General features: G+C 39.7%; 1 protein-coding gene across 4 annotated transcripts in view; it reads left to right on the forward strand.

Annotated features, from left to right (window-relative positions):
- Positions 1–25071, forward strand: part of CEMIP2 (cell migration inducing hyaluronidase 2) — a 76565-nt gene that overhangs the window by 37083 nt on the left and 14411 nt on the right. For all 4 annotated transcript variants that reach the window (XM_061628120.1, XM_061628131.1, XM_061628102.1 and 1 more), the window contains exons 7-19: positions 1177–1346; positions 2123–2332; positions 6039–6244; positions 7259–7328; positions 13642–13770; positions 16520–16608; positions 17168–17299; positions 18267–18302; positions 18596–18751; positions 21465–21642; positions 21848–22063; positions 23438–23649; positions 24470–24652. In XM_061628120.1, the coding sequence (XP_061484104.1) occupies positions 1177–1346; positions 2123–2332; positions 6039–6244; positions 7259–7328; positions 13642–13770; positions 16520–16608; positions 17168–17299; positions 18267–18302; positions 18596–18751; positions 21465–21642; positions 21848–22063; positions 23438–23649; positions 24470–24652 (1987 nt within the window). The remainder of the gene's footprint in view (positions 1–1176; positions 1347–2122; positions 2333–6038; positions 6245–7258; positions 7329–13641; positions 13771–16519; positions 16609–17167; positions 17300–18266; positions 18303–18595; positions 18752–21464; positions 21643–21847; positions 22064–23437; positions 23650–24469; positions 24653–25071) is intronic.

The following is a 25071-nucleotide window of genomic DNA, read 5'->3' on the forward strand; positions in this document are numbered from 1 at the left end:
AATCAACTTCATTTGAGCTGTTAACATCTGGAGGTGTTCATTGAGTTGTTCTCCTTGTTACCTTTTGTAGCTGGTATACTAATAGAGTTAATTCTGTATTGCTTTCGTTCTGAAACTACTTCTGTGGTGTGTGTGTTTGGAAAAAATTCTATATTCCTTGCATGATTATGAAAGAACCATTGTGCAGTTGGACAATAACAAGTTTTACAGGGGTTGTATAATCAGACAAGTGTTAGCTGCACACTTTCAGAAAAGAGTAATTTGGAACTTAATTTTCATTGAAGCTTGACAAAGATTCAGTATAGTATAATTTCTTCTTATTGGTTGTCCGCTTAACTGTTCTGCTCTATATCATGAGGCCAATCCACTTAGTAAAGAAAATCTTTACTATGGCAAAAGTGGACTGTGGTGAAGAAAAGCTGATAAAAGGCCATTTTTAAATGGAAGAAGTTTGATTTTTTTGAAGTAGAGGGAAAAGGAAAGGAATTTATGAGAAAACATTTATTATAAACAAATACTCAATTAAATATTATAATATTTAACTGTAAAATGTTTCCTAATTGCAGCCGTGAGACCTATATATTATCTCTCCAGTTTCCGAGGTTATTAAAGAAGCCCACTCCTTCTCCTTGTCTAGTGTGAGCATCCTATCTTAAATTTTGGTGTGAATGTTAAAACTTCACATGATAAATTATTTGGAAAAAGTAGTTTCTAACTGCCACATCAGCAATCTCTCATCTTCAGCTGGGCCATTCAGGTTTTTGGTTGTCTGTCCATGCATAGCTATTGAAGACCACTTCTCATTCCTGATAGTGCTCTGGAAGTAATTTGTATGGAAAAATCATACAGTGGGAACACTTGTGTCTTACTATGTGTGTCCTTGACCTTGATATAAATAATATCTGTGAATAAAATAATGAATTCTTGAATGGACTTTATTTAAGTTGTTAGCTGCAGATTTGTACAGATTCTAATAAGTTTCGGACTACCTGATCATGGCTGACATAGCACCAGATGGTGTGGAGACACAAGCTGGAATAATATGCTATTCTATAGCTCTGCTTTTCAAGCTTGGTAGTTATGCTAGCAGGTTACATACATTAAAAATATATAAGATTCAATTGTCTTGTTTTTTCATTTGCTTTGCCTTTGAACATGAACTTCTCTTTGAAACAGAAACTCCTCAGTTCCTTCATATAGGAGAAATTATTGATGGAGTGGACATGAGAGCTGAGGTTGGAGTTCTCACCAGGAACATCTTAATAAAGGGAGAGATGGAAGATTCCTGTTACACTGGCAGAGAGTGCCAGTTCTTTTATTTTGATACTTTTGGTGGACATATCCAGGTATGTATGTATGTGTGTGTGTGTTTGCTTCTGGATGGACTGCAAAAAAGGCAAATAATTGGTTGTTAGAACAAATTAAATCAGAACTATCACTAGAAGCTAAAATGATGAAACTGAGGTTATCATACTTTGGACACATAATGAGAATACATTATTCACTAGAAAGAAAATAATGTTGGGAAGAACAGAAAGTAGAAAAAGAGGAAGACCAAACAAGAGATGGATTGATTCCATAAAGGAAGCCATAGCTTTTGTTCCTGCAGACATTACCTGATGATTATTCCATTACTTTTTATAGCCACTTCTATGTACTGAGGATGGTATTGACCCAGCAGCGGTATATGTATATGTAAACATCAGGGTTTATAGGCCTACTGATTATATATTGCTGGAATTTGTTTTTATATGAACAAGTGAGTTTCCTTTATACTGACTATAAATAGCAGAAGTAGGCAAAGTTGTGCCCTCCAAATATGTTTGGGACTCTGGGACACAATGTTACCTGCCCTGGGTCTATAGAATTCCTGTCCTGCTCCTTGAAATAGTTTTAACAAGAGCTGTTGGGGATAGAACTTGGGCTCTTACTCATATAAAGTATGTGCTCTGCTTATTACTTGTTAACAGGGTTTCCAATATGACAGTTTTATGTGCCCTTCAATATTGCTACATATATATCTGGAAGAAATGGATGCCCTAAAGCTTGTAAATCAACAAAATGTTGATTTGAAAAAAAATTAATTGGTGAACAATCAGATTATCTCATTTTGCTCTTCCAGATTTTGAAGAATTTCACATCTGTTCACCTCTCCTATGTGGAACTCAAACAAATGGGTCAGCAGGTGCATGGATCTTACCCTGTTCACTTTCACCGCTGTGGAGATGTAGATGAGAAAGGAGGGTATAACTACAAGACTTATGTAGAAGGCCTTTCAATTCACCACTGCTTCTCCAGATGTGTGACCATTCATGCAACAAATGGCTTACTGGTAAGAGCAATTTAATGCCAGGTCTTAAATCATTTTTTGGAAAAGGAAGTTGTGAAGCACAAAAACAAATCCTTTTAGTTGCTTCTAGGAAACTCAGCTTTCTGGAACCCTGGAAGTCTGTGTTGACCAAGACATGGCACTGAGTTTGTGTTCAGCAGCCTTCACTGAAAATCTACACAGTAGAGTGAAGACATAACATTACACATCCCATAACCATAATTAAAAGATCAGTCATGCTTACAGACTTAATCTCCCCTTTCTGTTCCTTCGCCTTCCCCTCTACTTCAAAGTACAGTTTGCAGCTGTGGTTAGAAATGGTGTTGGAAACAATTATTAGTGAAACCATTGGGGCAGGCATAAAATTAATCATGGTTACATCTGGAAAAGGAAGGGAGAGATCACTTGTGTGTGAGAGGGGAAAATCTCTGGGGCACTTCATAATAATAATAATAATAATAATTTTATTTATTGGTCACCTATCTGTCCAGGTTAATGGACACTCTAGGCGACTTACAATAAAAAACAATACATCATATACAATATACAAAATAAAACACAGTCATAGTCAATTTAAAATCAGTTTCCAATTAAAACATCATAAAACTAACCCTCCCCAATCCCATAGGCCTGCCTGAATAGCCAGGTTTTTAAGGCTCGGCGAAAACCTGTCAGGGAGGGAGTATGTCGAAGATCAAGAGGAAGGGAGTTCCAGAGGGTGGGGGCCACAATCGAGAAAGCCCTCTCTCTGGTCCGCACCAGCCTAGCTATTTTAACCGGTGGGACCGAGAGAAGGTCTTGTGAGGCTGATCTTGTCAGGTGGCATAATTGGTGACTCTGGAGGCGCTCCTTCAGATAAACTGGGCCGAAACCGTTTAGCGTTTTAAAGGTCAATACCAACACCTTGAATTGGGCCCGGTAGACAACTGGTAGCCAGTGAAGATCCATTAACACTGGAGTGATGTGATCACGGCGACGGCTGTGCTTGATGAAGCGCGCCGCCGCATTCTGTACCAGCTGTAACTTCCGGACCGTTTTCAAGGGTAACCCCACGTAGAGCGCATTACAGTAGTCCAAGCGAGAGGAGACCAGGGCATGTATCACTTGTGGGAGCAGATGAACAGGAAGGTAGGGACGCAGCCTTTGTATCAGACGTAACTGATACCAAGCTGCCCGACTCACTGCTGACACCTGAGCCTCCATGGACAGCTGGGAGTCAAGAATGACCCCAAGGCTGCGGACCTGGTCTTTCAGGGGTAATCTCACCCCATTAAGCATCAGGTCTGTAATACCCAGCCTCCCTTTGTCTCCCACAAGCAACACCTCAGTCTTGTCAGGATTCAGCTTCAGCCTGTTCTCTCCCATCCATCCACTTACGGATTCCAGGCACTTGGACATGGTATCTACAGCCAACTCTGGTGAGGACTTAAATGAGAGATAGAGCTGAGTGTCATCCGCATATTGGTGACACTTCAGCCCAAAACTCCTGATGATGGCCCCCAGCGGTTTCACATAGATGTTAAACAGCATCGGAGAGAGGATAGAGCCCTGTGGTACTCCACAATTAAGAGACCAAGGGTCTGAAACCTCATCTCCCAAAGCTACCCTCTGGTGCCTATTTGAGAGATAGGAATGGAACCACTGTAAAACAGTGCCCCCCATTCCCAATCCCTCAAGGCGATCCCAAAGGATACCGTGGTCAACGGTATCGAAAGCCGCTGAGAGATGTAGGAGGACGAGGAAGGTATACTCCCCCCTATCCAGCGCCCTCCTCATATCATCCACCAGAGCAACCAAGGCTGTTTCAGTTCCATGCCCAGTCCTGAAACCCGATTGGAATGGATCTAAATAATCCGTTTCCTCCAAGTGTGTCTGTAACTGTTTGGCCACCACTCGCTCAATCACCTTGCCCAAGAATGGTAAGTTAGATACTGGGCGGAAGTTATTCAGTTCTCGGGGATCCAAGGAGGTTTTTTTTAAGATGGGCTTTATCACCGCTTCCTTGAGGGCTAATGGCATTGCACCCTCTTTCAAGGATGCATTTACCATTGCCTTGATCCCTTCGCTCAGTCTCTCCTTGCAGCTCATAACAAGCCACGAAGGGCAAGGATCAAACAGACAGGTGGTTGGCTTCACAGTACCGAGCACCTTGTCCACTTCCTCAGAGAGAAGAGGCTGAAACCGATCCCACCGGACCAGAATGCAACTGGCCGACCCTGGCCCACTACCTGTATCCACGGCGAGCGGAATCGTGCTCTTCAGGCGCTCGACTTTATCAGCAAAGTGTTTAGCAAAATTATCACAGGAGATTTTTGATTGCTCCATGGGTTCCTGAGCAACAGGACCGACCAGGCTTCGGACGACTTGGAACAATCTCCTGGGACAACACTCTGCTGACGCAATAGAGGCAGCAAAGAACTCCCTCTTTGTTGTCTTTATTGCCACTTGGTAGGCAGTTATTGCTGCTCTAACCAGTGTCCGATCCTCTTCAGTGCGAGATTTCCGCCACCGGCGCTCAAGTCGTCTCACCTCCTGCCTCAGACCCCGCAACCGTGGTGTATACCAGGGCGCTGTCTGAGTTCTGTTTAGGGGGAGAGGACGTTTCGGGGCCACCCGATCCAAAGCCCCAGTGATCTCCCGATTCCACTTCATCACCAGGGCTTCGACCGGGCAACCTTCAGTCAGCTCCAAATCACCCAGCGCATTCAGGAATCCCTGAGGTTCCATCAGGCGTCTGGGGCGGACCATCTTAATAGGTCCTTGTCCCCTACGGAGGGTGTGTGGCTTCAGCTCACGTAACCATGGTTTGAAGATAGTAAATCCACAAACCTATGTTTAGAGACCTGGTATAGATGAAATACTTCCCAGTCTCTAGATATAGGTTTGTGGATCTATTAATGTTTCTTTCCATCTATTGATATTTAGTGATTGTGCGGAAGTGTTGTCATAACTGACTGTAGGGTGATTTGTAATGGTTTTACTCTTTCTCAGTAAAGCACAGGCATGTAAAACATGAGTCTTCACTTTGCCTAAACTTTAGTATCTTCTGGAAGCATTATTAATTTGATTGACCAGTCTAACGTTTGGTGATTAAAACTTACTTCATGTATTACATGCAGTGTGGTTGCCCTTAGGAGCCTGAATCATGAGGCTACCTTTCCATGTTCCCAGCTGCTTATGTGAAGCTGTGGCTGGATGTTTTGACCAAATGTTGACAGTGTCAGGGAAGTAACCTTGGGGAGTGGGCCCAAGTTTTCCAAAAGAGTAAAAATCAACCAGATAGCATGCGTCTGGTTTATATAGCTACTCATGTGGAAAGGCACCATTGCAGTTTGAGTCTCTGTGATTAGATGTGATGATAGGTTTTAAGTTTTGATAAATTTTTACTTGTGTTAATTGTATTCTAGAAGAATTTTTGTATCTTCTTAAATATATGTTTTGCTCCTTTGTTTCATGATTATTACTATATATCAATAGACACATCTGGAGAAAGTATTGTTTAAGACACAACACATAAATGTATCTGGCAAGAATTTGAAGCTTGTTCTGTATTTGTGGGTAGAAAATTTCTGTGGGTCATTTGATTTAAGTGTTACATTGCCAACACTGAAGTGTCTGTCTTATTGCAGTTGCGCTACAATAGTAAAAATATAATGCATGTCTCAGTACAGGCTTTGGGGAATGACATAATAAACTTGTGTTTCTGCAGATAAAAGACACCATTGGTTATGACACACTAGGTCATTGTTTTTTTATGGAGGATGGAATTGAGCAGAGGAATACGCTGTACCATAACCTAGGGCTGGTCACCAAGCCAGGCACACTTCTTCCAACAGACAGGAATAGTACAATGTGCACGGCCATGAGGGATCATGTATATGGAAACTATGAGCCAGTACCAGCCGCAGACTGCATGTGAGTAGTTGGCGAAATGAGGGGGTGGGGAAAACTGTAAGGGCTCTGATTGTTACCTTGGTAATCTATACAGGGGTAAAAAAATTTTCAAGGAACTATCCACAATCTGTGTATATAACTTTCTGGTGCTGATGATTTCAAGGAGGCAGTGTGGTACAGTATGTGACATTCTAACTTTAGTTATGGAAGACTCTGATTTGGATCGCTGCTAAGCCATATAATTCATTAAGTGACTTTAGGAGTAACCTAAGAGATAGATTTGCCTGTCTATGTGTGTGTGGAAAGATGCAGTTAGCTGAAAAAAAATCAGTTTGTGCCCTGTCTTAAGTCCATGGAATGCAGCAGAAAAGGCATTGTGACTAAGCCTTCCTGTCTTAGATCCTGAATTGCCATTCTGCCAAAGTAATGGCTTCTCCTATTAATTAAAGGGCTCTTTAATTCAGTAGAGTTTCTCACTGGTGGAGAGAGAGAGATTTTCATTGTGTTCCCTCTCCACTTGTAGCCTCCTGTGCCACCTCCCATGCTGTTCCAGAGTGTCCCCAACTGTTTGAAGCAGATTCGGCAAGGGTGCAGGGATAATCGGTTAAAATTGCCCTCCTCTACCCTTTCCTACCAGCTGGAGCATCCTGTGAGAGGCGTTCCACTCATGGGATCTCAGAATCCAAGCCAATATTCCTATTTTGGGAAACAAAATGCATAGTGTTCTGAAAAACAAAAGGCTATTAATGTGAAGAAAAGGATTTTCATCCACAAGGACCAGATTAAACATGTCTTCCCTTCCACAGATGATTCAGAGTTTATGTGATTTTACTTCAGTCCCTTAAGCTTCAATAGAGAAAAGGAAGTGTTAGTTTGCACTATGTTAAGGCCTGCAGCACAGTGCACAGAGAAGTCCCCCTCCAATAATAATGAATGTTGCTTAAATAAAACTATTTACATTCTTGTGAGACTTAGGAGTCTTCTATAGGACTTGGTATTTATAATGTTTCAATTTGTTTTGCTAATACATTGCAGGGCTGTTTCAACATTTTGGATTTCTCATCCCAACAATCACCTTATCAATAATGTGGCTGCAGGCTCACAGGTGAGGCTCCTGGTGCATTGGGTTAACTAATCGTATTCTGCAAAAAATATATATACAAGGTGTAAACTCTCCTTGTTCTCTTATTGAGATGCCCTCATTTTTGTATTGGTATCCTGGATGTGTATAAAGGATGTTCTGTTCAGAAAAGCTTATAATACCTGTATTATGTTGGATCCAGACTAAGGCTGCAATCCAGTACACACTTACTTGGGAGTAAGTCCCACTGAGCCCAGTGAAACTTACTTCCGAGTAGACATGAATTGGATTGCAGTCTAAATTAGTTGAATTTAAGACTAGTTGGTTTCAATGAGGATTAAAAGCAGTCTTATCTTTATCTACTCAGAAGTAAGTCCTATTGAATTCAGTGGGGCTTACTTCCAGATAAATGGTGTTAGGATTGCAGCCTGAATTCAACAAACGTAACCTGGAGTCATTTCCATGTCTTTTGCCAACATTTTTTCATGTACAAACATGTTTTAGGAATGTTTGTATGCATCTTTTACATGCCAGTAAAATTGTGTTTGGTCAAATGCAGTGAAAAATCACTCTGTGCCAAAGAAAACAGTTGCTTTTAGTTAGATGGGAGGTCATTAATGCCAGCATAAAGCTATATGGAATAACTGGTTGGGTGATTGGTTAGTCCGGGATGGTTGCTTAGTTTTGGTGCTGTTGAGATCTGAATTAGTCAGATTTTATTTGAAACCTCCCTTGACCCCTCATTATTTTGCTTACTTGGCTAAAGTGCTGTGCTATCCACAGTGAACAGTGAAATTTAAATATTTTATTCTCAACTCTATTACAGTATTTCTTAGCAGGTTTCTTAATGAAAATGGAGTTTAGTGCCTAAGGGTTTAATCTTAACTGTCTACTCAGAAGTAAGTCCCATTGAATTCATTAGGGCTTACTCCCAAATAAATCTGGTTACGATTGCAGCTTAAATGTACTGATAAATGCAAAGTGTGTCTGGGAAAATGAATGACATCTGTGCTTCAGAATTAAGAAAAAATAAAGATAGTTGTGGCTATAATTGCTTTTTCCTTTACAAGAGAAAAATATTTATGAAACTGGCGGAGATAATAAGACTAGAGTTCCAGTGATAATTTTTGTTTGAAATATGAGTGAAAAAACAGAAGCTGTTCTTTATTACATTTATGTATTTTTAAAAATTATACACCACTTTTCACCACAGCTGGGTTTCAAACTGGCTTAAAAAATAAAAGCATACAATTATGCAAAATTTAAAACATGGATTAAAATATTGGAGAATAAAGCATTTATGGTGTAGAAACTGGGGATGCCTATAGGTTAAAAGAATGACTATGTTTTGAAGGGTTGAATTAGAATTTAGGATTATTTTGTTGCGTATAAATGCCAGATGTAAAGAATTTGTACAGGAACCAGGATGGCTTGAATGCATGGGAGGTCATAGGTTAATGGGAGCTCTGAAAAATATGGATTGTATGTTAAGGCAAGCTAAAACATTTTAACATTTTGAGATGTGAAATATGGAAACAATCCAGAGAAGATTTGGAACTGATCAATAAATATTATAAAAGCTTCTAAGAAGCAAGAGCTGTGAAAGAGAGCCTGGCATAGTCTAGGACACTCCTTCCTAGGAGTCTTCTAAGCTGGAGCTGGTGGGTACAGATACTGTTTTCTCTCCAGTTGCAAGATGACCCCAGAGAATAATCACTGGGAGTCTTCTGAGCTGTGGCCACCATTTGCAGCTACTATGGGTGCTGTTGCACAGGTTCTGGTTGCCTTTTGCAGTGGTTTCTATGCACCCCAAGATTATGGATGCTTACCAGCGCCCACGATCTCTGCCTAAAAATGTCATCTAGCTCTGCACAGCTTAGGACTTTTTCAGGGCTGCATGGGTGTGACTGTCATTGGCAGCTCAGGAAGCTCCCTTTTGGGGGAAGGAGGGGAAAGAACTGGACTGCTTGATTGTGCAAATCAAGCAGACCATTGAGGGTTTTTTGCTGGGGCGGGGGTTGTTGTTACTGTTTGACTGGAAGAGATGAGCAAGCATTCTACTTGGACTGGACAAGGAGACATATCAAAGGGACATTTGGGGGTGGGTGTTCGGATGTGTGCTAGAGAAGGACATAGATTTCTGAATCTATCAACAATCCTTTAAGAACTGGAAAGTTTCTAATATTGTTGCTTTGCTGGGCAATGGCAGGAAGAGCAGAAGGAAATGAATTATATAAAAGTAGTTATTTTAAACTTTCTAAGATAATAGCTTAAAAAGAGCCCTGCTGAATCATGCTGGTCCATCTAGTGGGGAGGAATTCCAGCGTTTTAACTATGTGCTGTCTTTAAGAAGTACTTCATTTTGTCTGTCCTTAATATCCTGCCTATCTGTTTCTTTGGATGTCTGCGTTCTAGTGCTATGGGAGGGGGAGGGCAGGAGAAAGAGAGTAACCTCTTTCCATATCCTGTATAATTTTATAAACCTCTTATAATGTTCCCCCTTGGTCACCTTTTTTCCTAAACCAAAGGCTAGTTATGGCCTCTCCTTGTAGGCAAGGTACTCCTGGCCCCCGATTATTTTTGTTGCCTTTTTCTACACATTTTTTCCAGATCTTATTTATTTATTGTATTAGTCTTTTTTCTTTCACATAAGTAATCCAAAGAGACTTACAAAAATAGTACAAACATTAAAACGAAGTATAAAAATCAAAACAGAATGAGAACCTAAAACCACATTTATACATATATGCAAAGGCATGCCTCACACATCTTACAACTTCACTAAAAGAGGCTACAAATACCTAAAACCCTCCAGATTAAAGGCGGAAAAGTTGGGTAAAAAAATGTTTTTCTCTGGTGCCAAAAAATAGATAGTGCTGGCACCAGGCATGCCACCTTGGGAAGAGAATTCCACAAGCAGGGACCCACCATTGGAAAAAGCATATTCTCATGTTGCCACCCTCCACACCTCCCTCAGAGGGGGCACACACAGAAGAGATTCCGATGATGAGTACAGGGTTCATGTGGGGAGAGGTGGGCCTTAAGGTATTGGGGTCCTGAGCCATGTAAGCCTTTATAGGTTAAAGCAACAACAAGAAATGACTAGCATCCAAACAAGGAAAAAAAGGAGGGCAAAAACCAAGATGCTAGAAAAATATATATTTATTGTGTAGTCAAACCCGACGCGTTTCAGCCTGTTGATTTTCAGGCCTTCATCAGGGGCTATAGAATATAAAATCTATAAATCAGTCTTATTACAATTCAGGCTGGCGAGAAGTATCATCAAATGATTTTATATGTATGATTTTACATGTTCATGAAAGTTAATTTGTCCCTGCTGTTTTATCTATAGCCCCTGATGAAGGCCTGAAAATCAACAGGCTGAAACACGTCGGGTTTGACTACACAATAAATATTTATTTTTCTAGCATCTTGGTTTTTGCCCTTCCTTTTTTCCTTTATAGGTTAAAACCAGCATTTTGAATGGAGCCCAAAAATAAATCAGTACCTGTATGCCAGAATTGGTTTTCTATACTGTTTGGTTTTATATGTCTTGCCCTGGTCAGCAATCCGGCTGCTGAATTCTGCACCAGCTGCAGTTTCTGAACCATCTTCAAAGGCAGCTGCATATATAACACATTGTAGTGATCTAATCTATAGGTGACCTGAATGCAGACAACAAAAGTTAAACTGTCCCTGTTCAGATAGGGTGCAGCTGGGCCACCAGTCAAAGCTGATGGAGGGCACTCTGCACCACTGAGGCCACTTCAGCCTCAAGTGACAGTAATAGATCCAGAAGTAACTCCCACAAGCTATGTACCAGCTCTTCAGAAGGAGTGTAACCCCATCCAGAGGAGGTCATATCTCATCCATCCAGCTCGGGGAAGCTCCACTAACGGTGTTTCAGTCTCACCTTGATTGAGCTTCAGTTTATTGGCTCTTATCCGATCCATTATTACCAAGGCAAGACATTGGTCTGGCACATCCACTGCCACACTTGGAGATGTAAATGAGAAGATGTGTGTCATCTGCATGTTGCTGAGGACATACTCCAAAATTATGGACCCTCCTCACCAGTTTCATATAGATGTTAAACAGCATGGGGGTTAAAATTGAACCCTATGGCACCCCACATTGAAGTCCCAGATTGGGCTGAACCATATTCTCCAAGCACCACCCTCCATGTAGGATTGGAACCTCTGCAGAGCAATGCTGCCCACCCCCAGCTCAAGACAGCCATGCCAGAAGAATACCATGGTGAGTGGTATCAAAAGCATCTGAGAGATCAAGGAGAATTAACAGGGACAGGTTTATCCTATCTCTCTCCTGTTGGGGTGACCAAGGCAGTTTCCATGCCAAAACCAGGCCTAACCCCCCATTGAAATTGTTCTAGAAAATCAGTTTAATCCAAGAGTCTGGATCTGCAGTGCAACCACCTGCCCAAGGACCTTGCCCAAGGAGGGGACATTGGTGACTGGTGAATAATTATTTGGGTTACCAGGACTATAAGCTCTATACCAAGTGTGTGTAAAAACATTAATATAATGATTTTTTAAAAATCACTCCCTTTTCTAAAGCTCTAGCATGGAATGCACTTTGCCCACTGTGCAACAATTTAAGAGAACATTTTCATTGAGCTATCCACCACATTCCTAAAATAATACTTAGCTAGTCACCACCAGTTCACACTTCATCAATGTGAAGTTGATGCCTGTGCTTTTGAACTTATTCATAAATGATGAGTTTGGAGTTAAGGGTAAGAAGTGAGGCAGCCAGGTTTGCTGCTGAAGTTTGCTGTTAAAAAAAAAAGCCCCAAAAGAACCTTTCCAAACTGAGTAAATGGGTGGTAAAATGACAAATGCATTTCAGTGCAAATTATTGTAAAGGGATGCATGTTGGGACAAAAAAAAATTAAATTTTGCATATATGCTCATGGGGTCTGAACTGGTGGTAACTGACCAGGAGCAAGACCATAGAATCATAGCAAATACCTCGATGAAGATGTCGACTCTGTGCGGCGGCTCTGATAAAGGCACATTCCAGGCTTGGGATCATTAGGAAAGGAATTGGGGGAAAAACCTGCCAATAACATAATGCCATTTGTAGAGTTGGAAACGGTTCGTAAAAGGGCAATCAAAATGTTCAAAGGGATAGAGCAACTCCCCTATGAGGAAAGGTTGCAGCATTTGAGGTGGATTGGATGCCATGGAGAAAATGGATAAAGAAAAGTTCTCTCTCTCGTAACACTAGAACTCGTGGACATCCAGTGAAGTTGAATGTTGGAGAATTCAGGACAGACAAAAGAAAGTATGTCACATAGAACATAATTAAACTACGGAATTCGTTCGCACCGGAGGCAGTGTTGGCCACCAACTTGGATGACTTTAAAAGAGGGTTAGACAGATTCATAAAGGATAAGGATATCAATTGCTACTAGTCATGATGGCTGTGCTCTGCCTCCACAGTCAGAGGCAGCATACTTCTGAATACCAGTTGCTGGAAACCACAGGAGAAGGGAGTGCTCTTGCGTCTGGTTGGCCACTGTAAAAAAGGATACTTACACTCTTAAGTTATGAGGTTTTTTTAAAAATAAATGTATCGCATATTTATAGGAAGGTTACCTATATAAAAAGAAAATTACATAATGCCATATATAATTTGAATAATATACACAAATTAAATAAATGAAATCCAAAAGCCCAAAGTAATTTATACATCTATTTGGCCTTGTATTTCAAAAAGAGTGGCACTGTATCATTCATCTCTGTGGGATTCATAATTCAGATGAAATTATAATTCCTAATATTCCTCATAATTCGTCAGGTCCACTAACATGTACGGTTCAGCGCTATCCTGTATTTTATTAGTCCAATATGCAATAAATAAAGATAATTTTTCTACAAAAATATTATCTAATACCCTTCCTTCTCTACTTCTGATTAAGTTTGTCAACGTCGCCATGCTAGCTATATTCCATATTTGAAAAAGCCATTTGTCAATTTTTAATTGACAAACTGAAGAGGATTTTTTAATTTATTTTTTGCCCTGATGTGCATCACTTTTGCCCATTCACCCATTTCCATGAGATCCTTTTCAAGCTCTCTGCACTCTTTTGGGTTTTACCACTCTAAATAATTTGGTCACCTTGCAGCTCACCCCTAAAACCAGATAATTTATGAACAAGCTTAAAAGCACTGGTCCATATACAGATTCTTGGAGCACCCTACTTCTCAGCTAGGGTAGAAAGCATATGATGTAGTAGTGATGTTGGTGATGTCACCATGCTGACAGCCCAACTAATCTATGACTAATCTTTTTTATCCCCTCTTGTTTCAAGGATGCTGGCATATGGTATATATTTCACAAAGTGCCTACAGGGGAGTCTCATGGATTGTTTCCTGAAACCAAAGCTGAACTTACACCACTAGGAATTTTCTATAACAATAAGGTTCACTCCAACTTTAAGGTAAATAATCACACTAATGGTTTGAAGAATAATGTATAGTTTCTAACCTAAATACAAATTATGCTTATAGTTAGCCAGTCTCCAGTGATAAGTCATAAATTAATGTAGTCATTCCTATGCATATTTCCTTAGAAGTAAGTCCCACTGATTTCATGCAAGCAGATGTGCTGCTAGAATCTTTTGAGAACTGGTAATTATTTTGGTAGTTATATAAAACTATATGCTTACAGCGAGCATATGCATGTATTTATATTCTGATTAATGTTACTGGGAGTGATTCATACTGAGCAGAACTGAAGGAGAAAAAACATTTTTTTGAAAAACAGCCCAGATGTGTGTTGGTCTCTTAAGCAGTATAGCTTCTTAATAAACAGAAGCTACAAATGTGCCTGTATATCCATTGCAAGCAGACAGATCTTTCTGTTAGGATTAATCCCACTGGGCGGATAGTCATTCTTAGATGCTGAGCAGGTACAAAGAGCCAAGCAAAATCACCCAGTTTTTATATTACTTGATTACGTTTTTTAAAAATTGACTGTAATGAACTGCTTTGTTTATATCTTGACGATGGAATCATCCTTTGTAGTCTTGTCATCTTTCAAATTGGTCTTTGATGTCCTTCCAGCAACTATTTGGTGTTCTCCTAACACCACCCACCCTAAAGAAAAGCTTCATATTATGTGGGTCATGCTAGGTAGGTTCTGTATATAGAAAGAATACATGCTGACTATCCAATCTATCGTCCATGTCCTAGAATTTTAGCTGAAAACACATTCCAAGCCTTAGGCATGGTAATGAAAGTTCCTCACTTCTGTGAGATAGCTGCTTAAGAATAAGATGGAGCTTGGTTAACTGTGACCTAGGGTGGTGTGGCTGGCTGGTTTTTAATTTGTATAGGCAAAGCGTTTTATTTCTACAAGCCCATTAAAACTGTCAGTCTTAGACTCTGTGCACACACTGCTGTTTGCAGTGTATGGAGGCCAGAGAGGGTTAATCATGGGAAGTAATTCCTGTTTATAGTAATTCCTGTTTATGCTGCTTGAGAATGGAAGTAGGTCTCATACCGGTGCTTGAATTATGTGAGGAAAGAATAGGAGGGTCTCTTAATAAAATCCACAAATATCACATCTGACCTCCTAATTTTAGCCATATTATGTCCCCCTAGCCTTCTAAAGAACAGTACTAAGGGAACCAGGTCCCCTCTGCTCCTCCCCTGTAATTTGATCAGTACCCATACCACCACAGTAATATAGTCATTAGGCTATCACATAAAACACAAATTGAAGACACTATGCACAACCCATGTGTATATTCTTGTGCGTAACTGTGTAATTACAGAATGTAGGTATAAATGAGAGAGTCCCTAAAACCTTTTGCGATAAGATAATAAAATATACAGATGGAGCAGTACTAATTAATTCCGTACAAAGCTTCTGCGTTGTACATCCTAGTGATTTATTTATTATATTTATATACCGCCCCATAGCCGAAGCTCTCTGGGCGGTTTACAGTAACTAAAAACATTAAAACAAATATACAAATCCCATCTTTTAAAAACAATTAAAAAAATTAAAACAATTCTATCATTCTTTTCCATCTCTTAGTTCATTTATTTTTCATTTCAAATTTGCTTCTTTTCTGCCAGACTTTCTGCACATGCTCCCATCTTTTGTCTTGCCACTGCATCATGGGATAGAATCAATTTTCGATATGAAGGTGTCTGGAAAGTTACCAGAACTCCCCCACCCCACCCTGGCAATCCCTTTATCCCCTCTGTTTTCCACAGTTAAATGCATTAGATATAAGAATCTCCAGTCTTTCCTGATCCTGCACTCACAGGGATCCCCCACTGACATAATTTTGAATGGGGTAACATTTTATTATATGCTTCTTGCATTTTATTTATAGTGTAAACTCCTTAGAGACCAGTATATTTGCACTGATAGCCTACTATGCTTAATCACTTTTAGATGGCCACTCATCAGTAACATTCTCTAGGTGGCTTACAGAGCAAGAACAAACACCATTTAAGATTATAAAATACAATAATTTAAACAAAATCAGTACAAATAGCAACATAAAACTTTCCTTCTAGCAGAGACAGAGTAAAACAATTTGCAGCCCAGAGTAAACCACATTAAAACATCAAAGACAAAGGAACCAGTAATAAAAGAGGCACTGAATTGACCATTGGTATTACCACCAAACTCACAAAGATGGATTTAGTATCAAATGAAATAATCTTTGTGCCCATGTTCCCTTTTTTCCAAGTCAGATTAGTTGGTTGAGCAGAAGCCATATATGTTACTAATTATCTCTGTGGAGTGATTTGTGTGTCAGAGATAACTGAGTCTTCAGTATACAAAATAAAAACATTTCAAATGGTCTCTCTTTTTGGAAGATGGTGTAGATTTCCAATTTTGCATAGTAGTCTTATGTCTAGCTCAAGGGTATCAGTGAATCTGCTTTTTGACCTCTCAATAATGGAATATCCTGAAATGTGCAGTTTCTAATGTGTTTATTTGTTTGTTTATTAAATTCATATCCCACCCTTCCTCCCAGTAGGAGCACAGGGTGGAAATGTAGGAGATAATACATTTTTCAGTGATTTCTTTCAGTCTGAGAAAGCTTCAAGAGCATGTTCCCAGGCCTCTGCCCCCCATATTTAGCTGGTGTAATTAAGAACAGCAAGAGTATGCACTTCATATTAGTTATAAAGAAAGTTATTTGCCCCTTTTTATTATTGCAGGCTGGCTTATTCATTGATAAAGGTGTGAAAACTACCAACGCAAGTGCTGAAGATAAAAGGGAATATCTGTGTTTGGACAATAATGCAAGGTAGAACATAGTCTGTTGGGAAAAATAATCAAGGATGAAATGTATAAATGTTTTTTGTGTTGTCCAGAATTCTCACGTCCTAGCTCATTGCACATTGGATGTCTTAAAATAATCTAGTTGTGCACACATTTTGGCTACTAAATTCATTATTATTCCAGACTTGTTAAACACACACACACTCAAAACAACATTGAACCGTGCACTCTAGAGTTAGGTAGCCATTAAAAGGAGGAAAGTGCTGAAAGAAATTCTCTCAAGAACTGAAACATCTATCTCTGTGTGCCTGTTGTCCTTTTTGAGTTTGAGATTGCTGGGAGATCCCTTTGTGGTATGGGATGTAGGCATTGCTTAGTGGCGAAGCCCAGTGTGATTAAGTCCCCTTTGACTTCAAAAGTAAAGCCTATTTTTTCTTCTCTCTCTCTCTCTCTCTCTCTCCCTCTCTTTTGCGTGTTGTAGCTGTTTTTTAATCTGTGTGCTGAGCAATAATTTTTATAACAGTGTATGTAAATTCGCATATTTGCAGAGCCATTCATTTCTCCCCCCCCCCTTCTTTTACAAGGTTTCGACCACATCAAGATGCAGATCCTGAGAAGGCCCGAGTTGCTGCTCTCATAGACAGGCTAATAGCTTATAAAAATAATGACCATGGAGCTTGGGTCAGAGGAGGGGATATCATCATTCAGAACTCTGGGTGGGTGCCCAACAGCAAATATCTACATGTTGTGCAAGTAAATAAATAGTTCTCTTGAACAGACTTGCAGGAGCTGACTGTACTGGTAAAACTTTGTCCTGTTAATTTATGGGATTGTAAAGATAAAAAGTATTGTCAAGTTTTCTTTTAAAATGCTTATTGCTCTCTCTCACCCATAATTTTGGACCAACTTTAGGATGGACAAGGAGTGAGTGAGCTGAGATCCCCTCCAGCCAATTCTAAGAACTATGCACAAACAAAACATTTCCAGACTTGTAAAATAACTCTTACAAAGTAAATTTTCTAGCTTTTATTAATCAGATTGAAGTCTGAGACATCAGGCTGTTTTCCTATATACCCCTATTTGGCGTGAGCCTTCTTCAACTCAGTAGGTCTTACTTTTGAATAGATGTACATACTTTGCTGCATACAGAGCTGCAACTCTATGTACACATGTGGGAGTAAGTACCATCTAATTCCATGAGGCCTACTTACACAGATGTGTAAAACATAAGATCAGGAGGGTAATGTCTGCTTCATTTTGAAATAAACTATTCACTTTTGCTTTTTACAAAGCAATTTTTTATGGAATGTAATTTTTTGTAACTTAGTCTGACTGTAAACATTTGCCTTCTTCTGATGTCATGGCTTGTGATGTGATCCTGTTACAGTAGCTGGCATGCCCCATTCAAATAATACATTTGCTTTGTGTGCACTTTGGGGGCCAAAGGACATGTGGCCATAAACACATTTTTTTAAAGTGTCCTTTTCATTTTCCGTTTGTATTTTGAAGAAGGAAAAAGCAATTGCAGGGGCCCAGATTTTGAACATGCTCTGTATCTGGATTGGGGGTTTACCATTGCTTTTTCAAACACTTTTTTTTTAAAGTATGTTTATTGTAACGTGTAGTTTTGCCCTAATCAAAAGTAGCCATTTTTTCTGAAATAAGTGTTTTTTTCTCTTCTAGGTTTGCCGACAATGGAATAGGTTTAACATTTGCGAGGTTAGCGCTACTTGGTTTTAACTTCTTTTATATTAGGGCAACTTCTTGGTAGTTCTAAATGTCAGTATATGTTTCAGTCTGAAAATAGGTCCTAACAAGTATGTACCTGAGCTGTCATTGGAATCCAGGTCTGAAGCTATACTGCACTACTGGTTTTCACAGAATGCTACTATAGTTTTAACTGCTATGCTTCAACTCAGTAGAAATTACACTTGTAAAGAACATCAAATTCAAGCTCTTGAAAAGCAAGGCCATTGCTGAAAGCGATCTCTGACTTTGTTTTTTTTTAATAGTGATGGAAGCTTTCCAAGTGATGAAGGCTCCAGCCAGGAAGTCTCAGACTCTCTGTTTGTTGGTGAAAGCAAGAATTATGGCTATTCAGGTGGCCAAAACAAATACTGGGGCACTGGAGGAATAAACAATAAAAATCGTACTCTGCCTAGAAACCGGTAAGTGCCTGAAATAGAGTGGCCTTTCCATGAACAGAACTCTTTCCCCTTTCCATATAAGAAACACATTAAATATATCACTTAATATTTATGTTACTTGGATTGCTCCAGCTCTTCTTTCTATTGCACCAAACCTGGGCATTCACAGCATATGCAAGACCCTTGCATTCTGAGTACACAGATCTGCCATTCTGTCCAAGCACATTCATGCTTTGAGAAATCTTTCTGGATCCTGATCTTCTTCCTGCTGATTTGCTATTGATCATTCTTAGAGCACAAATGCACTTGCACATTTAGATAATCATGTGCAGTCCCACAAACAATATTCTGTTAAATTACTTTTCATGTTTCATAATGATTAAAAAAAGGCAACAACTCCTGCAGTTTTTCTTTTCAGATGCTTACATTTTTGTTAAAGGAGATGAAAGATCTCAAGTGACCTTTTAAGAAAATCTGTTTTCAGCTTTGGCAATGCTAAGCTAATTTGACTCAGCTGCATATTCCTATCATTAAAAGAGTTTAAATCTCTTGTTGACTTTGCAAAAGACCTATTTGCCAAAACAATTCATCTGCTATATTCCAAAACAGAGGCAGGGAACCTTTGGCCCTCCAGCTGTTGCTGAACTGCAACTCCCATCAGCCCCAGCAAGCATGCCCGATGGCCAGGGATGCTAGTAAGTGTAGTTCACAAACATCTGGAAGACCAAAGGTTCCTCACCCCTGTCCTAGAATAATAGCTTCATCTCAGGGAGCAGGTAGAACCACATACATGAGATTGAAGTTTGGGAAGAGTGGCTCTGTTTAAGTCTGCTAGCAGCTGTTGATGGCATTCCAGAATGAGCATTTATACTCATTTTCCTAAAGCTGCTTGCAAACAAAGTCCTTTTGAATATTTGGCATGCTAACTTAACATTATTAACAAGTTCTAGGCTGATCATGCTGGTCTGAATTACAGACTTGAAATGAGCAAGATCAAAGTGCAAAAGTTGGACTATTGTACAAAATCTACTTATTAAGTATCTTTTTTTATTGTTACTTTTCTCCACTCTCACATTTTAACCAGCTGCAGGGGTTCAGCGATCTGTACATGTCCTTAGGATGATTAGAGTAGAAAGATTAAGGGTTGAATTCAAACAATCCTATGTTTGGAAAAAGAGTATTATTGGTACACTCACATTTTTGTGCTGTCTGTTTTAAAATGGTAGAACTCGTGCTGAACTCTTGAGATAAAGTAGAAGTAGAAGCTCTGTGTTTGCAAATGGAAACTTAAAAAAATACAGTGTCTGAGTGTTGTTTGCTATAATTTAAAGCTATTTTAGGGTCTGTAAGCCATGAATATTTAATATTTACAACTGAACCCGGTTAACCCAGAAGAGCAGCCAAGAGAGAAGATAAGGGTCCTGTTCCCCCCCCCCCCAGCTTGCACGTAAACTTGATGGCTTTGGCTAAAACAAAGCTTTATTTTTATCAAGGCCGAGAACCTTTTACTTTTTCCCCCCTTCCCCCCTTTTTCTTCCTTTTACTGCAATTGGGACCCATTTCCCCAATATTGCTTCAACCAAACTACCACGAAACAGTGAGCGTAAATCTAACATCCATGCTGCACAAAGTAGAAAATATCTAGAGACTACAACACCTATGCCTGGAGCTAAACTGCCCTGTGATCGCAAACTTGAGGATACAGACAAAATCAAGACTTGCCTGCCTGACCAATTCAAATCCCCCATGCAAGTGGGAGACTCCAGGAGTAACCAACATTGTGGCCTCAATGGTGTGCCTCTGCTTTCTTTTGCTGAGAGGCCATTAATGGACCTTAAATACCTTGGTCCACCTATAAACATCCTGTCTTGGAATATTGTGGGATGGAAGAATAAATTGGCGGATTTGGGTTTTATCCGCTACCTGCAGTCCTTTGATAGTGTTTGCCTCCAGGAGACTTGGCTCCTGGAAAAAAATTCTCTCAATCTACAACGCTTCAGAATCTGGGAGCAACCTACCCTGAAAACCTCTTTTCTGGGCCAAGGCAGTGGAGGTCTGGCCATTTTGATCTCCTCAACCTTAGAGATACAGATCTCTGAGGTAGTTGAGTCGGTTCCCAACTTCTCCAGGTCTTAGTCATCAGAGGATGTAAGATGTCCCCTTTTATATGTGTTAATGTTTACCTTCCCCTTCAAACCTCTAGATTTGCAGCTGGGTCTTGGAGCAAACTTGAAGCCCTCCTGGACAACCTCCTGCCAGATTACCCCTTTCATTTTCTCCTTATTTGTGGTGATTTTAATGCAAGGATGGGAAATAGCTATCCTCTGCTGGAAAAGGCCCTGGGTCTTGACCTTTGGGGAAATAGTAAGCCTTCCCCGATTTTCATGAGACAAGCCCAGGATAGACCAGCCCAGGAGCTGGTTGTGGAACTTTTAGCAGACAATTTTAAACAAGTAACAATCCCAGTCGCCAATTTTGCCCTGGCAGCCAAGAAGCTGCAGGCCACCTATTTATTTTAATTTTTCTCTCTGTATTTTGCAAAGGTCTATGACTATATGCAATAAAGTTCAAACAAACAAACTGAACCCTATGCATGTTTACTCATAAGTAACTCTTGCTGTGTTTGGAGGGGCTTACTCCCTAGTTTTGCACTTGGGATTGTTTCCTTGGTCCATATCTATCTAAGTAAGTGTACAGGTAGAAAGATCTCTAATTATGTTTCTGATTTTTGCAGGACTTATCCAATCAGAGGCTTTCAGATTTATGATGGACCTATTCATCTCACCAAATGCACGTTCAACAATTTTATGCCAACTCCAGATAGATTCACTAGTGCAGTTGGGTTCCTAATGAAAAACACCTGGCAAATTACACCCCAGAACAATATTTCCCTTGTGAAGTTTGGTGAAAATGTAAGTTTTCTGACAAGCTGCTTTCCCCAGATGGAAAGGGATGACTGCTTGAAGATTACTGTTTTATTGTATTGATACTATTGTTGCTAGCCATCTTAAGCACTATTTGGTGGAAAGGCAGGGTACAACTCTAACTAACATACATTGATTGAGAACAGTGGGTTAGTTGTTGGCTTGAGATTAATGTTACTTCTTGCCTTCCAAGGTTTCTCTGAAAGTCTTTTTTGGTAAGCCTGGTCCTTGGTTTGAAGAGGCTGATCTAGATGGTGACAAGAACTCTATATTCCACGATGTAGATGGGTCTGTGACTGACTACAAGGACACCTATGTTGGTAGAATGGATAACTACCTGATTCGACATCCCGACTGTGTTAATCTAACCAAGTGGAATGGTGTGGTCTGCAGTGGGACCTTTGCTCAGGTTAAAAGAGATGCCATTGTTTGTATGCTCTGTTGTTAATATGCATAAAACATGAGCAGCTGAACTTCTTTGTCTCCTATTTCCTCTGATTTTCTACACAAATTATAGTAGAACTATTTATGTCAGGGGTGGGCAACTTTTTTCTGGTGAGGCCCCCATTCCCTTGGGTGGTAATCCGTCAAGGAGCTGGGCCAAACCATAACCAAAGTGACTTGGCCACCACCTTTTCCTCTTTCTCTGTCTTTGCCCTATGCATTGAATTAGTCCAAGGGCTGCATGAAATGAGACTGAGGGCAGCATGTATTCCTTGGGCCAAAGATTGTTACCCCTGATTTATGTCCTTGTTTATATTCAAAGTTCAGACTATTGAATGGGTGCTCTCTCGCACTTACGTACCATCTCCCTATTCCCATATGGCTCACTCTTTTTAAAATAATGAATGCAAAAGGTTTGGGAGGAAGAGGGCAAACACTTTATCAAAAGTAGGATTAGATGTATGAAGACAGAATGAATTCTTCTAATGACATAACACTTTCTCCATAATATTTTCAGTTCTCAGGGGCAGGAAACTCTAAACTCCTTTCCCTATTACTATTTCACAGAAACATTGAGAAAGACATTGGGCAAGTCAATTTTTTGTTTGTTTTTGCTCTTTTTGAAGGGCTTCCTTTCACCTTTTTTTTAATCTGCCTTGTCTGTATATAAAAAATACACAACTGTGTAAAGCTGCCCTAGCTATGTATAAAGAATACAGTGGAACTCCAAATTCCAAGAAGAGATTCTGTTTACATTGATTCAGTCCAGACAGTCATAGTTTGGACACTCAAAAACAAGTCCATGGGCTTGCACACTTCCTCTTCTATTCTCATACGTGCCTACCTTCTCTATTTCCTGTTTAGCACTAACCTTAGCTTGCTATGATACCCCAATTGAATTATTTCCCATTTGGAGGGTCGGAGATAGCAAAATAGCCCATATCACCAAACTATGGTTTCTGATTTTGGTTTCCAATTCAGATCTTGTGGCAAACTATGACCAGTGCTCATGAGAAATAAAGAGGAATTCGACATGCAAGGAGGGAATGTATAAGCCCATAGCTTATTTCAAAACCATGGTTGGAACTGAGCCATTGTTCACACTTGGGTTTATCAAAACTTTCAGATCGACTTGTCATGTAATTCAGAGTAAACAACATTTTTCTTAATTCAAAGTTTTTGTTATCCAAAAGTATTTGGATATCCCTCAGGCTGTCCAACACATGAGAGTAGACTATATCTCTCCCCTGCCACCCTCCTTTTATTTTTGTACTGTTTCCATACAATGTAGTTGTCATCTTCTCTAGTACTTATTTTTTTTCCTGTTGATATCTTTTAGGTTTACATTCAGACACGGAATCCACAGAATCTTACCATGACTATGGTGCGGGATGAATACCCTTCCAATCCTATGATATTGCGAGGTATTAATAATCAGAAAGCTGACTTTCAGCAATACCAGCCTGTTGTGATGCTTCAAAAGAGCTATACAATACATTGGAGTGGACAAGCCCCACAAACAACCTTCCTTTACCTCATTAACTTCAACAAGTATGTTCCCTTTCAATGTCCAATTTTGATTTAAAATGCAATGAGAGATGTCAGGTGAACTGTCATCTACACCATAAAACAATGGGATAAGCTAAGGGAAATTTAAATTTCTGCATTTTTTAAATTACAGTAATATATTATTACAGACTGAACAAGAAACATTTTATCAGCCATAGACACGCAACAAAACAAGAAAAACCCATGATTTAAATGATGGAATAGTGCTCATTGATAATACTAACAATACAAATTGGCTGGGTTACTTTAATAAATGATTTACACATTGTCTCAAATGAGAGTTAATGCTGTGATTTTAAAGTAAAACCAAGTTGTTTTGCGGCACAAGCCATTATCCTGCACAAGTCTATTGAATGCTCCTGTGCTGTTCCTTTCCACTTCACTGGGGCCTATGCAGCAAGAATATTCCCTTATCAAACTATTGTGTCCTTATGTAAGATTTTCTGTCTTCATTTCAACCTTTTCAGCAGTCCTTTCAATCTCTCAGTAATATTTTATTGAATGATCAAAATATGTTCAGTATTCAAACAGGTGAGTGGTGGACAGAATAGTGAAAGCTCAGGCAATTGCTGGAGAGCCTCATCTATTCAGTTGTGGGTAGTTTTACTTCCCCATTTGTAATCTGGAAATTACAACTGTCTTGTTGCTCAGCTGTGGTGAGGATGATTGTAGTCAATGTTAGAAAGCATTTTAGTAGTATATGATCGTGCTAAACGAAAACAAGAAAATAACAATAAGTATGCAGGAAAGGAAATATAGATGAAAAATATTGTAAACATGTTTTGTCTCATTCTGTCTTCAGGAATGACTGGATTCGGGTAGGCGTTTGTTACCCACCAGATGCTACTTTTCAAGTAACATTTGATGTATTCCAAAGGCAAGCGTCTGCTTACTATAGTGTGGAAGACTATGTGTCTGCCTCTTCAATGACAGAATTGCAGAAGAGTCGAACAGAGAAAAAGTTTTATTTTGATAACAGCACTGGGTAGATATTTGCCATAAAACTATAATTTCTAGTATAATTAAATGTTCCGCTTCATAGGTTGCCCGGGTTTGTGAGTGTTTGAACCATGAACGTAATTCTAAGAGAATTCTCCATGATTTGTGGTTATGAATCCTATAGTTTATCAAACTGTCATTTTTCCAGAGGTTACCACAATGTAGGCTGTTCTGAGTATCCAGAAACACTGGACTTTACATTCAAAGATGTTGTCCATCTTAGGCCATTATGGGTAGGGCTTCCTCCACCCACTCAGGGCTTTAAAGCATTCATTCAGATCACCCTTTCGCCGCACCATTCTGCAGAGCAATTATGCAAATGGTGTAGTCTGTACAGAGGAAGAATTGCGGAAAACATAGCATTCATTTCCCCACTTCCTCTATATGTGGCTCTGCATTAAAGCA

This window comes from Rhineura floridana, chromosome 1, assembly GCF_030035675.1.
Source record: "Rhineura floridana isolate rRhiFlo1 chromosome 1, rRhiFlo1.hap2, whole genome shotgun sequence".
In the NCBI taxonomy this organism is placed as follows: Eukaryota; Metazoa; Chordata; class Lepidosauria; order Squamata; family Rhineuridae; genus Rhineura; species Rhineura floridana.